This window comes from Nicotiana tomentosiformis, chromosome 1 (assembly GCF_000390325.3).
Source record: "Nicotiana tomentosiformis chromosome 1, ASM39032v3, whole genome shotgun sequence".
Taxonomy (NCBI): domain Eukaryota; kingdom Viridiplantae; phylum Streptophyta; class Magnoliopsida; order Solanales; family Solanaceae; genus Nicotiana; species Nicotiana tomentosiformis.
In genome coordinates, this window is record NC_090812.1 from 158,635,093 (window position 1) to 158,652,175 (window position 17,083).

The window sequence follows — 17,083 nt, forward strand, 5'->3', positions numbered from 1 at the left end:
AACTACCGGAAAATAAGTTTGAACATTGGAAAGCTAAGTTCATAGATGGCCTTCCCTCTTTATTTGCCGAAAGAGTTAGAAAAGTTTTAAGAGGATATTATGGTGAAATCCCATACGTAGATTATACCTATGGTAAGTTAATAGGAATTTGCACACAAGAAGGGTTAAACCTGTGCAATGAATTAAGATTATCTAGACAGCTTAAGATGGATAAGCTTAAGGAAAGAAACCAGTTAGGGGACTTTTGCACCCAGTTCGGTTTACCCGAGACTTCTACTCATAGGAAGAAGAAACATAAGTATCATAGATACCCCAACCAAGACAGTCCTTATAGGAGAAAGAGATCTAGATCTAGATCCAAAGAAGAACGAGAAGCCAAGAAAGCACATCGCAAGTCTACTAGATTTACCAAAAATAGATCTAAGCGAGATCTTGCTGACATTAAGTGTTATAAGTGTGGTAAATTTGGCCATATAGCCCCGAATTGTAAGCTTCAAAAGCTGAAAACCTTAGGACTAGACGAGGAACTTCGTGATAAGGTTTATGGTTTGTTATACACTTCTGGATCAGAATCCGATTATTATTCTGAATCAGATTCCGAAGCTGAAATTGACTTGCTTGATTTATCTGATAGTGATCAAAATATTGATAATACTTGTACAACTTGTAAAGGTGATACATGTACTTGTGATGATGAATTTTATAAATTACAATCACAATTTGAAGATCTAAACATGAAAACTATTACATCTGATAATGTGATAGAACTTTTAAAGGAAGTTACTGATGATAAACTCCGCGAAAAGATTATTAATTTGGCTGCTAGTTCAAGTTCTAATTCAAAATCAGGTATTGAAAAACCTTTTGAAAAAGAATTTAAATATTCCCCGCCTTATTCTTTACTAGAGGTTAATAACCGTCTTTTGAACAAAAATGCAACTCCAGTAAGAGATTCTTCTTTCGATGATTTAAAAATTGAAGTTGAAAACTTGAAACGAGAGATTAAATCTCTTAAACAAAATCAAATGATTTGTGATCATAGGATTACTCAGATTGAGAAAATCAATTCTCCAGCTGAGAAATCTAATGATAAAAACAAAGGTATTTTTGAAAATGATATTGAAAAAAAACCTATTAGCTTTAATCCTAAACATGATATGTTTTTAGGAATGATGCAAATTATTACTGCTCATAAATGGTATATTAAATGTACTATTCTCATTAATAATAATTTCTCTATCACAAACGTTGCTATGATTGATAGTGGAGCAGATGTTAGCTGCATTCAAGAAGGTTTAGTACCTACGAAATATTTTCAAAAAACTACTCATATGGTTAGATCTGCATCCGGACATGCTTTAGATATAAAGTATAAACTTCCTAATACGGGTATTTGTCAGAATAAAGTCTGTATTCCTCACTTCTTTTTCTTGGTAAAAAACCAGTTATACCCTCCAATTATACTTGGAACACCGTTTATTAACGCCGTTTATCCTTTTACTAGCATAGACTCGAAAGGTTTTACTGCTACTTATAAGGATAAAGAGATAAGTTATACTTTTGTTACAGATCCAGTAACTAGAGATATTAATGCTTTAATTGATATGAAGCAAAAACATGTTGATTCTCTGCAATTAGAATTATTTAGTATGAATATATTCGATACTTTAAATTCTACTAAAGTACAAGAAAAAATCAAATTGATTTCCAAACAGATTGCTATTGATATTTGTGCTGAGCATCCTAGTGCTTTTTGGAATCGAAAAAAGCACATTGTCACTCTTCCATATGAAGATAATTTCACTGAGGATGATATTCCTACTAAATCTCAACCTTGTCAGATGAATGCAGAATTAGTAGAATTTTGCAAAAAAGAGATTGATAGTTTGCTATCAAAGGGTTTGATAAAACCCTCGAAATCTCCTTGGTCCTGTACAGCTTTCTATGTTAATAACGCAGCTGAAAAGGAACGTGGTATTCCTAGGTTAGTCATAAATTATAAGCCATTGAATAAATATTTGAAATGGATTAGGTATCCTATTCCTAACAAAAGAGATTTATTATCTAGATTATATGATGCCAATATATTTTCAAAATTTGATTTAAAATCTGGATATTGGCAGATTCAAATATTTAAAGAGCACACTTATAGAACTGCTTTTAATGTCCCATTTGGGCAATATGAATGGAATGTTATGCCATTTGGTTTGAAAAATGCCCCTTCAGAATTTCAAAAAATTATGAATGATATTTTCAATCCTTATCTAGACTTCGTCATTGTATATATCGATGACATTTTAGTATTCTCTAAAACACTCGAAATGCATATCAAGCATTTAGATATTTTCAAAAGAATTGTTATACAAAATGGTTTGGTAATCTCAAAACAAAAAATGATTTTATTTCAAACTAATATTCGATTCCTAGGACATTATATTAGTCAAGTAAAGATTACTCATATTCAACGATCGATTGATTTCGCTTCAAAATTTCCCGATGTTATTACTGAAAGAACTCAGTTACAGAGATTTTTGGGAAGTTTAAATTATATTTCACCCTTCTACAAAGATCTATCACTTGATTTAGCCCCCTTATATGAAAGGCTAAAAAAGAATTATAAAAATCCTTGGACTGATAGTCACACTGCTTTAGTAAAAATTATTAAGCAACGTGTTAAATCTTTACCTTGCTTAACCTTAGCTAATCCTGCATGGCAAAAGATTATAGAAACTGATGCATCTAATATTGGTTACGGAGGGATTTTGAAACAAATAAATTCCAATGACAAACATGAATATCTGATTAGATTTTACTCTGGCAAATGGTCTGAAGCCCAGAGAAAATACGCTACTGTGGCACATGAAATATTAACCATAGTAAAATGTGTTTTAAAATTTCAAGACGATTTATACAACCAAAAGTTCTTGATTAAAACTGATGCACAGTCTGTTAAATATATGTTTAACAAAGATTTTAAACATGATGCCTCAAAGATGATATTTGCAAGATGGCAGGCTCAATTAGCCCCTTTTGATTTTGAAATACAATATAAAAAGGGAATTGATAATTCTCTGCCAGATTTCTTATCTCGTGAATATTTACAGGATGGAATCCCCCTGGGGTAGGGGAAGAGGTAGAGGTTGGGGAAGATCATCCCCACAGTCCAAAGGAAGGTCATCACCTTCAGGATCGTCATACGGATCCTCACCAAACTCCCAGTTATACAAATGGGAAGAAGGAGTTTAGTCAATGAGAGGATATCTCTCAGAGAAGAATCATTAAGTATCATTGGGGTCAAAGTCCATTTCGGACGCAGAAGGAATATCCTTATCAGAAATATTATCACTATCCTGAACAATATTTGTCTTGGGGTTAATTTTAACCCTTTCAACAGGTTTATCACCTACTTTGGTAGAAATTGTGTGTAAGGATGCCGCACGATTTCTAGCTGGTCCATAGACTGGTTCAACATGAGAAATATGTTGAATATCAGGTAACAGTCTACGATTGGTAAAGGAATGTCTGTTATAATCAGAACTAATAGTAGGTAACAGTCTATTATTCGAAAATGACTGCCTACTATAAGTGGAACTTTTATCGTCAAACTGAATACAAATCCTGCCATCTGGATTTTGAGTAATATGAGAATACTCAGTATTACTGACAGCATCAGTTATGTGACTTGGGGATATAACTGAATCTAAAGTCCATGTAGTTGGAAAATTAATTTCCTCCCACTTAATAGGTCTCCTCGTGGTGACCTTAAACTTTGCAAAATTCGTTTCTACTAGAATAGTCTGATCAGATGTATCATATAATTTACATCTGGGGTTTAACGTAGAAAGTAATTTAAAATAAATCCTATATGATAAACATATAAGTTCAGAACCAGGCGCATAATTATAACCATGCGTTTTCACATTTAATGTTAAAGCATCTAGTATATTAACATCAGATAGAGATAATTGCAGATTGGGTTGGGTATTAAAATATATTGGGCCATAGGCGACAATAGATTCAATAGAACCCATCAGAGACTGTCTGAAATTTAAATTTCTGGCATCTCTGAGAGCAGCCAAAAATGTCTCTGGTAACCCTTTAAGGGTTAATGGTTTAAAAGCAATTTGAACCATACCAATATGCAAATAATTATACTGGTGTTTATAAATATCTATATCATGCTTGTTTAACAAGCGAATAGTCTGTTCAGACGAATTCAAAGCTAAAGACTGCTCAGTTGTTTTAACAAGTTGTTTAGAAGAGAGTTTATCAAACCATCCATAATCATAGATTGTTCTAATAAGGACTTTAGGAATAGTCCATTTGTTTAACAAATCAAGATTTTGAGGTATATCTACCTCTTCCAATCTAGTATTTTTCATACTAGTTTCTCCTAAATCCTTATTTCAGAAACATATCTACGTCGAATATTTCATGTCTATTTTATATATACCATGAAAGTACCTAGGCTCTGATACCATTTAACAGGATCAAGTGTCGGGCGGTAATCCGCCATGTCTTCTCAATTAAATTAAAACAGAAATCACCGTTTGACCGGGAACTGGACTTGTTTCAGACTTCACATCTTATTTGAGAATTCTTAATCTAGCTAATTCAGTACCCTTATATTTAAAGACTGGCGGTAATCCGCACAATCAGTAAGGATAAGAATAGAAATATACTTGAATTTTATATATAGTTTAATGACTGTATGGAAGGTTAAAAAACCTTTACTCAAGCAAGGGGTCTGTCATGATATAATACATACTTTTATTGAGCCCAAGTGTCTAACAGTTCTAACCGTGAAAGAAGATGCCCTTTTAACTCATTTATCGGGATGAGGTTCACGGCTGGCTAGACGAAGCCACTAAGGCAAAGCCAATAAGAGTAGTGTTATATCAGACTGTACCGACCATCTTGACACCAAGTCAAAACTCTATATATAAAACTCATTTATATTTTAATAGATGTCGTCGCTTTCATGGTGTATATAAAAGAGAAGTTAGATACTCAACATAGATATGAAGTCTCTTAGCCGGACATTGTCGCGGCCAGAGAGGAGAGACTAGAAGAAAAACTAATTAAGAAAGACAGAAGTATGTACCTTGTGGCCAAGAAGCAAGGCCCTGAAGATGAAGAACTGAAAACTTTTATTTACTTGTTCTTCTATTACAATCTACTATGAACAAACTTCAAACTTCAAAACTAACTTAAAAACTTAGAGAGAGAGAGTCTAGAGAGATAGGGTCTCGAGAGTTCTGCCCCTTTAATTGAACGAATGAATTCTATTTATAGAAAAAGAAAAGGAATCTATGAACAGTAAAAGTGGGTCCCCGTGGGTCCCTGTAATAGTGTTTCTACTGTTGAAACAGTGTTTTTACTGTTGATGAACAGTGTATCTACTGTTTGAGTGGGTCCGGTGGCTTCACTGTGCTGTGGGTCTGGCGGCTTCACTGTTGAGAGGGGTCCAGCTATTTCACTGTGCTGGCTTCTTTTCCGCCTTTTTTAATTTGCGGATGAATTCTTCTGCTTCTTGTAAATCTTCTTCAGATAGTATCTTTTCTGCTTCAATGGGCTGAGAATCTTCAGCAATATCATCGTTGCTTGTTTCACTTTGCATTGACGTATCTGACTTTTCATATTGATTAATGGAAGACAGTAAATTCCTTTTAACCTCTTCCAAGTAACTGTTAATCATCTCTGTTTTATCTCCTTCTTGAAAGGAGATCCTTCTGGCAATATGCCTCATCGAACTGTCATCAATTACCTCTTTTTGAGGTTTACTGGAATATTCTTGGATCTTCATCTCGATTGTGTCCAAGAGCTCTTGACCATATAAGGTTTTTGTTTTGGGATCCTTCTTCATTAGTTTGTCCCAAAAATTGTTGTAAAATGTCCTATATAGGCAAGGGACTTGTTCTTCAGTGAATCCGACTTCCGGATTCCATTTGTGTATCCATGGGATAGAAAATTCCAGAAAGAAATATATTTGATTAATTTTTTCTGGGTAGCAGATATGGTCTGCGTGATATAGATCATTAACAAAAGGAGAAATCTTTACCCATTCTTTGTATAACATAAGAAATGGATCTGGTAAAATCTTTATCGTTGGACCGTGGTAAGACCACCAGTTTAGAAACCAATTAGGAATAGTTGTTGCAAATATCTTTGCACATACTTTTATAAACCAAGTATGTTTATATTTGTCATTGTTGTAATATAATGCTTTATCAAAAGCTTGGATATAATCCCAATAAGTAAAATTCATTTTTACTTTGTTAAGGCTTATCTGCCTTTCTTTCATTGTGGATATACCCCATTCTTCAACAGATATAATCTGTTTAATTATGATTTTTGAGAAATTATAAACGTTATAGTCTGTACTATATCCAGAAAAGTGCTAAAAATCTGCACTTCCCGTACTAGTTAGTATTGTTTCATAGTAAGAACGGGTTTTGTATGACTCACCCGGGTAATATAACCCATTTATCAAATATCTTTGGAATATCTTCCATGGTTCTTCTTTTCTCTGAATGTCAGAGTTTTCTAAGAGAAATATTATTTCTCTTTTTGGCACCTTTTCGTATGACTTGATATCATCATTGTCATCTCTAGCAATAGAAGCAAAGGTATCACTTTGCTTAACAGAAGTTTCTTTCTGTTTTTTAGCAGTTAAATATGCCTGCAAATGTGCGTATAACGGACTATCTTCAGGAATATCTTCCAGGTGGACGGACGGTCCAATAGATGATTCTTCTCTGAGAGATATCCTCTCATTGACTAAACTCCTTCTTCCCATTTGTATAACTGGGGAGTTTGATGAGGATCCGTATGACGATCCTGAAGGTGATGACCTTCCTTTGGACTGTGGGGATGATCTTCCCCAACCTCTACCTCTTCCCCTACCCCAGGGGGATTCCATCCTGTAAATATTCACGAGATAAGAAATCTGGCAGAGAATTATCAATTCCCTTTTTATATTGTATTTCAAAATCAAAAGGGGCTAATTGAGCCTGCCATCTTGCAAATATCATCTTTGAGGCATCATGTTTAAAATCTTTGTTAAACATATATTTAACAGACTGTGCATCAGTTTTAATCAAGAACTTTTGGTTGTATAAATCGTCTTGAAATTTTAAAACACATTTTACTATGGTTAACATTTCATGTGCCACAGTAGCGTATTTTCTCTGGGCTTCAGACCATTTGCCAGAGTAAAATCTAATCAGATATTCATGTTTGTCATTGGAATTTATTTGTTTCAAAATCCCTCCGTAACCAATATTAGATGCATCAGTTTCTATAATCTTTTGCCATGCAGGATTAGCTAAGGTTAAGCAAGGTAAAGATTTAACACGTTGCTTAATAATTTTTACTAAAGCAGTGTGACTATCAGTCCAAGGATTTTTATAATTCTTTTTTAGCCTTTCATATAAGGGGGCTAAATCAAGTGATAGATCTTTGTAGAAGGGTGAAATATAATTTAAACTTCCCAAAAATCTCTGTAACTGAGTTCTTTCAGTAATAACATCGGGAAATTTTGAAGCGAAATCAATCGATCGTTGAATAGGAGTAATCTTTCCTTGACTAATATAATGTCCTAGGAATCGAATATTAGTTTGAAATAAAATCATTTTTTGTTTTGAGATTACCAAACCATTTTGTATAACAATTCTTTTGAAAATATCTAAATGCTTGATATGCATTTCGAGTGTTTTAGAGAATACTAAAATGTCATCGATATATACAATGACGAAGTCTAGATAAGGATTGAAAATATCATTCATAATTTTTTGAAATTCTGAAGGGGCATTTTTCAAACCAAATGGCATAACATTCCATTCATATTGCCCAAATGGGACATTAAAAGCAGTTCTATAAGTGTGCTCTTTAAATATTTGAATCTGCCAATATCCAGATTTTAAATCAAATTTTGAAAATATATTGGCATCATATAATCTAGATAATAAATCTCTTTTGTTAGGAATAGGATACCTAATCCATTTCAAATATTTATTCAATGGCTTATAATTTATGACTAACCTAGGAATACCACGTTCCTTTTCAGCTGCGTTATTAACATAGAAAGCTGTACAGGACCAAGGAGATTTCGAGGGTTTTATCAAACCCTTTGATAGCAAACTATCAATCTCTTTTTTGCAAAATTCTACTAATTCTGCATTCATCTGACAAGGTCGAGATTTAGTAGGAATATCATCCTCAGTGAAATTATCTTCATATGGAAGAGTGACAATGTGCTTTTTTCGATTCCAAAAAGCACTAGGATGCTCAGCACAAATATCAATAGCAATCTGTTTGGAAATCAATTTGATTTTTTCTTGTACTTTAGTAGAATTTAAAGTATCGAATATATTCATACTAAATAATTCTAATTGCAGAGAATCAACATGTTTTTGTTTCATATCAATTAAAGCATTAATATCTCTAGTTACTGGATCTGTAACAAAAGTATAACTAATTTCTTTATCCTTATAAGTAGCAGTAAAACCTTTTGAGTCTATGCTAGTAAAAGGATAAACGACGTTAATAAACGGTGTTCCAAGTATAATTGGAGGGTATAACTGGTTCTTTACCAAGAAAAAGAAGTGAGGAATACAGACTTTATTCTGACAAATACCCGTATTAGGAAGTTTATACTTTATATCTAAAGCATGTCCGGATGCAGATCTAACCATATGAGTAGTTTTTTGAAAATATTTCGTAGGTACTAAACCTTCTTGAATGCAGCTAACATCTGCTCCACTATCAATCATAGCAACGTTTGTGATAGAGAAATCATTATTAATGAGAATAGTACATTTAATATACCATTTATGAGCAGTAATAATTTGCATCATTCCTAAAAACATATCATGTTTAGGATTAAAGCTAATAGGTTTTTCTTCAATATCATTTTCAAATATACCTTTGTTTTTATCATTAGATTTCTCAGCTGGAGAATTGATTTTCTCAATCTGAGTAATCCTATGATCACAAATCATTTGATTTTGTTTAAGAGATTTAATCTCTCGTTTCAAGTTTTCAACTTCAATTTTTAAATCATCGAAAGAAGAATCTCTTACTGGAGTTGCATTTTTGTTCAAAAGACGGTTATTAACCTCTAGTAAAGAATAAGGCGGGGAATATTCAAATTCTTTTTCAAAAGGTTTTTCAATACCTGATTTTGAATTAGAACTTGAACTAGCAGCCAAATTTATAATCTTTTCGCGGAGTTTATCATCAGTAACTTCCTTTAAAAGTTCTATCACATTATCAGATGTAATAGTTTTCATGTTTAGATCTTCAAATTGTGATTGTAATTTATAAAATTCATCATCACAAGTACATGTATCACCTTTACAAGTTGTACAAGTATTATCAATATTTTGATCACTATCAGATAAATCAAGCAAGTCAATTTCAGCTTCGGAATCTGATTCAGAATAATAATCGGATTCTGATCCAGAAGTGTATAACAAACCATAAACCTTATCACGAAGTTCCTCGTCTAGTCCTAAGGTTTTCAGCTTTTGAAGCTTACAATTCGGGGCTATATGGCCAAATTTACCACACTTATAACACTTAATGTCAGCAAGATCTCGCTTAGATCTATTTTTGGTAAATCTAGTAGACTTGCGATGTGCTTTCTTGGCTTCTCGTTCTTCTTTGGATCTATATATAGATCTCTTTTTCCTATAAGGACTCTCTTGGTTGGGGTATCTATGATACTTATGTTTCTTCTTCCTATGAGTAGAAGTCTCGGGTAAACCGAACTGGGTGCAAAAGTCCCCTAACTGGTTTCTTTCCTTAAGCTTATCCATCTTAAGCTGTCTAGATAATCTTAATTCATTGCACAGGTTTAACCCTTCTTGTGTGCAAATTCCTATTAACTTACCATAGGTATAATCTACGTATGGGATTTCACCATAATTGCCTCTTAAAACTTTTCTAACTCTTTCTGCAAATAAAGAGGGAAGGCCATCTATGAACTTAGCTTTCCAATGTTCAAACTTATTTTCCGGTAGTTCCATCACTCTACTCATAAAGGTGTCTTTATACCACCTAAATTCACTTAAAGTCTTACATCTAAGGCTATTAAGGAGAGTACGAACAGTTTCGTTCTGGTTGGTAAATCTACCATTAAAGTGTTTTAATATAGTAAGAATAAGGGTATAAACGGCATCTTCCCTATTTGCAACTAGGGCCATGCCTAAGTTATCAACTCCTTCGTCAGTGGCTTGAGCATTAATAACCATTGCTCTTTCTTCTATAGTCAAATAATTGTCCCACCAGCCACGCAATTGGCCAGTAAAACCTGCAACAATCATTCTGCAAATATTCCTATCTGTATTTTTTACGCTTTTACAGATAGTTGCATACATAAGCATTCTATGTACAAGAATTGTTAATTGCCTATCAGTCAAACCATCAAGATTCCATTCATAGATTTCGGAACCACTATAAGACGTATTAGTCTGATTCCAATCACGTTCCTCTATTAAAACATCTTGAGGAGTAGGACGATTGTAATAATAAGTCTGCATTCTAGGTTTATCAGCATATCTGCTATCTGCAAACTTACTATTCTTTTTGGGGTAACTACGGAGTTTATTAAACTCTGACAAAACATCCTTTTTATAGTCAAAAGTAGAATCTAATTTATCAGCAAAATCATTTGATAAATCAATGGGTTTGATATTCAAACCGGATAACTTTTTATCAAGAAGTTCTTCTAAGTCACCAAAAGATTTAAATTTAAAATCCTGAATATCAGGGGGTCTTTGAATATGAGTAACAACAATTTGAGGTTCTGATTTGCTTCCTGAAGAAGAGGCAATATCAGTTAAAGTCCTTTTAGTACTCATATTTTTTATTAAGACAGTTAAATCATCAAGTTTCTTATTAAGAAAAGTAATATTTTCTCCCAAAACTTTAACATATAAACTTAAATAGTTATTTTGAGAAATTAGTTTATTAATTTCTGTGATACTGACTGCGGCAATATCTTCATCAATAAATTTTTGAAATGCATTAAAAGTAATACCTGTATTATTAGGTAAAACAAAAGATGATTGAGGAGGGTAGATGGCTTTAGTAATATTGCCATTCCCGTCTTTATAAGATCTTTCCAAAACTTTTATAAAAAGTGGTAAATATGTGGTTATAAACCAAGGAACAAAATACATAATTTGATTATGTAAAGCACAAGTTTCATAAAACTCTTGGGAAATATTATTTAAATCCTCTTTACTATAAGTATCAAAAAACCAAGTTTTAAACTGGTTCCATTTATCAGTGAAAAATTCTTTTTGAATATAACCTCTAGCTTATGACCCTAGACTAAAATCAATTTGGTGTGGAATCATTAAGTATCATTGGGGTCAAAGTCCATTTCGGACGCAGAAGGAATATCCTTATCAGAAATATTATCACTATCCTGAACAATATTTGTCTTGGGGTTAATTTTAACCCTTTCAACAGGTTTATCACCTACTTTGGTAGAAATTGTGTGTAAGGATGCCGCACGATTTCTAGCTGGTCCATAGACTGGTTCAACATGAGAAATATGTTGAATATCAGGTAACAGTCTACGATTGGTAAAGGAATGTCTGTTATAATCAGAACTAATAGTAGGTAACAGTCTATTATTCGAAAATGACTGCCTACTATAAGTGGAACTTTTATCGTCAAACTGAATACAAATCCTGCCATCTGGATTTTGAGTAATATGAGAATACTCAGTATTACTGACAGCATCAGTTATGTGACTTGGGGATATAACTGAATCTAAAGTCCATGTAGTTGGAAAATTAATTTCCTCCCACTTAATAGGTCTCCTCGTGGTGACCTTAAACTTTGCAAAATTCGTTTCTACTAGAATAGTCTGATCAGATGTATCATATAATTTACATCTGGGGTTTAACGTAGAAAGTAATTTAAAATAAATCCTATATGATAAACATATAAGTTCAGAACCAGGCGCATAATTATAACCATGCGTTTTCACATTTAATGTTAAAGCATCTAGTATATTAACATCAGATAGAGATAATTGCAGATTGGGTTGGGTATTAAAATATACTGGGCCATAGGCGACAATAGATTCAATAGAACCCATCAGAGACTGTCTGAAATTTAAATTTCTGGCATCTCTGAGAGCAGCCAAAAATGTCTCTGGTAACCCTTTAAGGGTTAATGGTTTAAAAGCAATTTGAACCATACCAATATGCAAATAATTATACTGGTGTTTATAAATATCTATATCATGCTTGTTTAACAAGCGAATAGTCTGTTCAGACGAATTCAAAGCTAAAGACTGCTCAGTTGTTTTAACAAGTTGTTTAGAAGAGAGTTTATCAAACCATCCATAATCATAGATTGTTCTAATAGGGACTTTAGGAATAGTCCATTTGTTTAACAAATCAAGATTTTGAGGTATATCTACCTCTTCCAATCTAGTATTTTTCATACTAGTTTCTCCTAAATCCATATTTCAGAAACATATCTATGTCGAATATTTCATATCTATTTTATATATACCATGAAAGTACCTAGGCTCTGATACCATTTAACAGGATCAAGTGTCGGGCGGTAATCCGCCATGTCTTCTCAATTAAATTAAAACAGAAATCACCGTTTGACCGGGAACTGGACTTGTTTCACACCTCACATCTGGCACCTTTTCGTATGACTTGATATCATCATTGTCATCTCTAGCAATAGAAGCAAAGGTATCACTTTGCTTAACAGAAGTTTCTTTCTGTTTTTGAGCAGTTAAATATGCCTGCAAATGTGCGTATAACGGACTATCTTCAGGAATATCTTCCAGGTGGACGGACGGTCCAATAGATGATTCTTCTCTGAGAGATATCCTCTCATTGACTAAACTCCTTCTTCCCATTTGTATAACTGGGGAGTTTGATGAGGATCCGTATGACGTTCCTGAAGGTGATGACCTTCCTTTGGACTGTGGAGATGATCTTCCCCAACCTCTACCTCTTCCCCTACCCCAGGGGGATTCCATCCTGTAAATATTCACGAGATAAGAAATCTGGCAGAGAATTATCAATTCCCTTTTTATATTGTATTTCAAAATCAAAAGGGGCTAATTGAGCCTGCCATCTTGCAAATATCATCTTTGAGGCATCATGTTTAAAATCTTTGTTAAACATATATTTAACAGACTGTGCATCAGTTTTAATCAAGAACTTTTGGTTGTATAAATCGTGTTGAAATTTTAAAACACATTTTACTATGGTTAACATTTCATGTGCCACAGTAGCGTATTTTCTCTGGGCTTCAGACCATTTGCCAAAGTAAAATCTAATCAGATATTCATGTTTGTCATTGGGATTTATTTGTTTCAAAATCCCTCCGTAACCAATATTAGATGCATCAGTTTCTATAATCTTTTGCCATGCAGGATTAGCTAAGGTTAAGCAAGGTAAAGATTTAACACGTTGCTTAATAGTTTTTACTAAAGCAGTGTGACTATCAGTCCAAGGATTTTTATAATTCTTTTTTAGCCTTTCATATAAGGGGGCTAAATCACGTGATAGATCTTTGTAGAAAGGTGAAATATAATTTAAACTTCCCAAAAATCTCTGTAACTGAGTTCTTTCAGTAATAACATCGGGAAATTTAGAAGCGAAATCAATCGATCGTTGAATAGGAGTAATCTTTCCTTGACTAATATAATGTCCTAGGAATCGAATATTAGTTTGAAATAAACTCATTTTTTGTTTTGAGATTACCAAACCATTTTGTATAACAATTCTTTTGAAAATATCTAAATGCTTGATATGCATTTCGAGTGTTTTAGAGAATACTAAAATGTCATCGATATATACAATGACGAAGTCTAGATAAGGATTGAAAATATCATTCATAATTTTTTGAAATTCTGAAGGGGCATTTTTCAAACCAAATGGCATAACATTCCATTCATATTGCCCAAATGGGACATTAAAAGCAGTTCTATAAGTGTGTTCTTTAAATATTTGAATCTGCCAATATCCAGATTTTAAATCAAATTTTGAAAATATATTGGCATCATATAATCTAGATAATAAATCTCTTTTGTTAGGAATAGGATACCTAATCCATTTCAAATATTTATTCAATGGCTTATAATTTATGACTATCATCAAGTTTCTTATTAAGAAAAGTAATATTTTCTCCCAAAACTTTAACATATAAACTTAGTGATACTGACTGCGGCAATATCTTCATCAATAAATTTTTGAAATGCATTAAAAGTAATACCTGTATTATTAGGTAAAACAAAAGATGATTGAGGAGGGTAGATGGCTTTAGTAATATTGTCATTCCCGTCTTTATAAGATCTTTCCAAAACTTTTATAAAAAGTGGTAAATATGTGGTTATAAACCAAGGAACAAAATACATAATTTGATTATGTAAAGCACAAGTTTCATAAAACTCTTGGGAAATATTATTTAAATCCTCTTTACTATAAGTATAAAAAAACCAAGTTTTAAACTGGTTCCATTTATCAGTGAAAAATTCTTTTTGAATATAACCTCTAGCTTGTGACCCTGGACTAAAATCAATTTGGTGTGGAATCATTAAGTATCATTGGGGTCAAAGTCCATTTCGGACGCAGAAGGAATATCCTTATCAGAAATATTATCACTATCCTGAACAATATTTGTCTTGGGGTTAATTTTATGACTAACCTAGGAATACCATGTTCCTTTTCAGCCGCGTTATTAACATAGAAAGCTGTACAGGACCAAGGAGATTTCGAGGGTTTTATCAAACCCTTTGATAGCAAACTATCAATCTCTTTTTTGCAAAATTCTACTAATTCTGCATTCATCTGACAAGGTCGAGATTTAGTAGGAATATCATCCTCAGTGAAATTATCTTCATATGGAAGAGTGACAATGTGCTTTTTTCGATTCCAAAAAGCACTAGGATGCTCAGCACAAATATCAATAGCAATCTGTTTGGAAATCAATTTGATTTTTTCTTGTACTATAGTTGAATTTAAAGTATCGAATATATTCATACTAAATAATTCTAATTGCAGAGAATCAACATGTTTTTGCTTCATATCAATTAAAGCATTAATATCTCTAGTTACTAGATCTGTAACAAAAGTATAACTAATTTCTTTATCCTTATAAGTAGCAGTAAAACCTTTTGAGTCTATGCTAGTAAAAGGATAAACGACGTTAATAAACGGTGTTTCAAGTATAATTGGAGGGTATAACTGGTTCTTTACCAAGAAAAAGAAGTGAGGAATACAGACTTTATTCTGACAAATACCCGTATTAGGAAGTTTATACTTTATATCTAAAGCATGTACGGATGCAGATCTAACCATATGAGTAGTTTTTTGAAAATATTTCGTAGGTACTAAACCTTCTTGAATGCAGCTAACATCTGCTCCACTATCAATCATAGCAATGTTTGTGATAGAGAAATCATTATTAATGAGAATAGTACATTTAATATACCATTTATGAGCAGTAATAATTTGCATCATTCCTAAAAACATATCATGTTTAGGATTAAAGCTAATAGGTTTTTCTTCAATATCATTTTCAAAAATATCTTTGTTTTTATCATTAGATTTCTCAGCTGGAGAATTGATTTTCTCAATCTGAGTAATCCTATGATCACAAATCATTTGATTTTGTTTAAGAGATTTAATCTCTCGTTTCAAGTTTTCAACTTCAATTTTTAAATCATCGAAAGAAGAATCTCTTGCTGGAGTTGCATTTTTGTTCAAAAGACGGTTATTAACCTCTAGTAAAGAATAAGGCGGGGAATATTCAAATTCTTTTTCAAAAGGTTTTTCAATACCTGATTTTGAATTAGAACTTGAACTAGCAGCCAAATTAATAATCTTTTCGCGGAGTTTATCATCAGTAACTTCCTTTAAAAGTTCTATCACATTATCAGATGTAATAGTTTTCATGTTTAGATCTTCAAATTGTGATTGTAATTTATAAAATTCATCATCACAAGTACATGTATCACCTTTACAAGTTGTACAAGTATTATCAATATTTTGATCACTATCAGATAAATCAAGCAAGTCAATTTCAGCTTCGGAATCTGATTCAGAATAATAATCGGATTCTGATCCAAAAGTGTATAACAAACCATAAACCTTATCACGAAGTTCCTCGTCTAGTCCTAAGGTTTTCAGCTTTTGAAGCTTACAATTCGGGGCTATATGGCCAAATTTACCACACTTATAACACTTAATGTCAGCAAGATCTCGCTTAGATCTATTTTTGGTAAATGTAGTAGACTTGCGATGTGCTTTCTTGGCTTCTCGTTCTTCTTTGGATCTATATCTAGATCTCTTTCTCCTATAAGGACTGTCTTGGTTGGGGTATCTATGATACTTATGTTTCTTCTTCCTATGAGTAGAAGTCTCGGGTAAACCGAACTGGGTGCAAAAGTCCCCTAACTGGTTTCTTTCCTTAAGCTTATCTATCTTAAGATCCATTTCTTATGTTATACAAAGAATGGGTAAAGATTTCTCCTTTTATTAATGATCTATATCACGCAGACCATATCTGCTACCCAGAAAAAATTAATCAAATATATTTCTTTCTGGAATTTTCTATCACATGGATACACAAATGGAATCCGGAAGTCGGATTCACTGAAGAACAAGTCCCCTGCCTATATAGGACATTTTACAACAATTTTTGGGACAAACTAATGAAGAAGGATCCCAAAACAAAAACCTTATATGGTCAAGAGCTCTTGGACACAATCGAGATGAAGATCCAAGAATATTCCAGTAAACCTCAAAAAGAGGTATTTGATGACAGTTCGATAAGGCATATTGCCAGAAGGATCTCCTTTCAAGAAGGAGATAAAACAGAAATGATTAATAGTTACTTGGAAGAGGTTAAAAGGAATTTACTGTCTTCCATTAATCAATATGAAAAGTCAGATACGTCAATGCAAAGTGAAACAAGCAACGATGATATTGCTGAAGATTCTCAGCCCATTGAAGCAGAAAGGATACTATCCGAAGAAGATTTACAAGAAGCAGAAGAATTCATCTGCAAATTAAAAAAGGCGGAAAAGAAG

General features: G+C 32.9%; 1 protein-coding gene across 1 annotated transcript; it reads right to left on the bottom strand.

The window, feature by feature from the left end:
* Positions 1-7,164: 7,164 nt before the first annotated feature.
* LOC138891811 (uncharacterized) lies at positions 7,165-12,901 on the bottom strand. The gene is made up of 8 exons (XM_070175524.1): positions 12,635-12,901; positions 12,083-12,316; positions 10,457-10,682; positions 9,892-10,315; positions 9,463-9,831; positions 8,895-9,051; positions 8,044-8,255; positions 7,165-7,195 (listed from the first exon to the last, which is right to left on the bottom strand). The coding sequence occupies exons 1-8, from the start codon at positions 12,899-12,901 to the stop codon at positions 7,165-7,167; spliced, it is 1,920 nt and encodes a 639-aa protein (XP_070031625.1).
* Between the last annotated feature and the right edge of the window lie 4,182 nt (positions 12,902-17,083).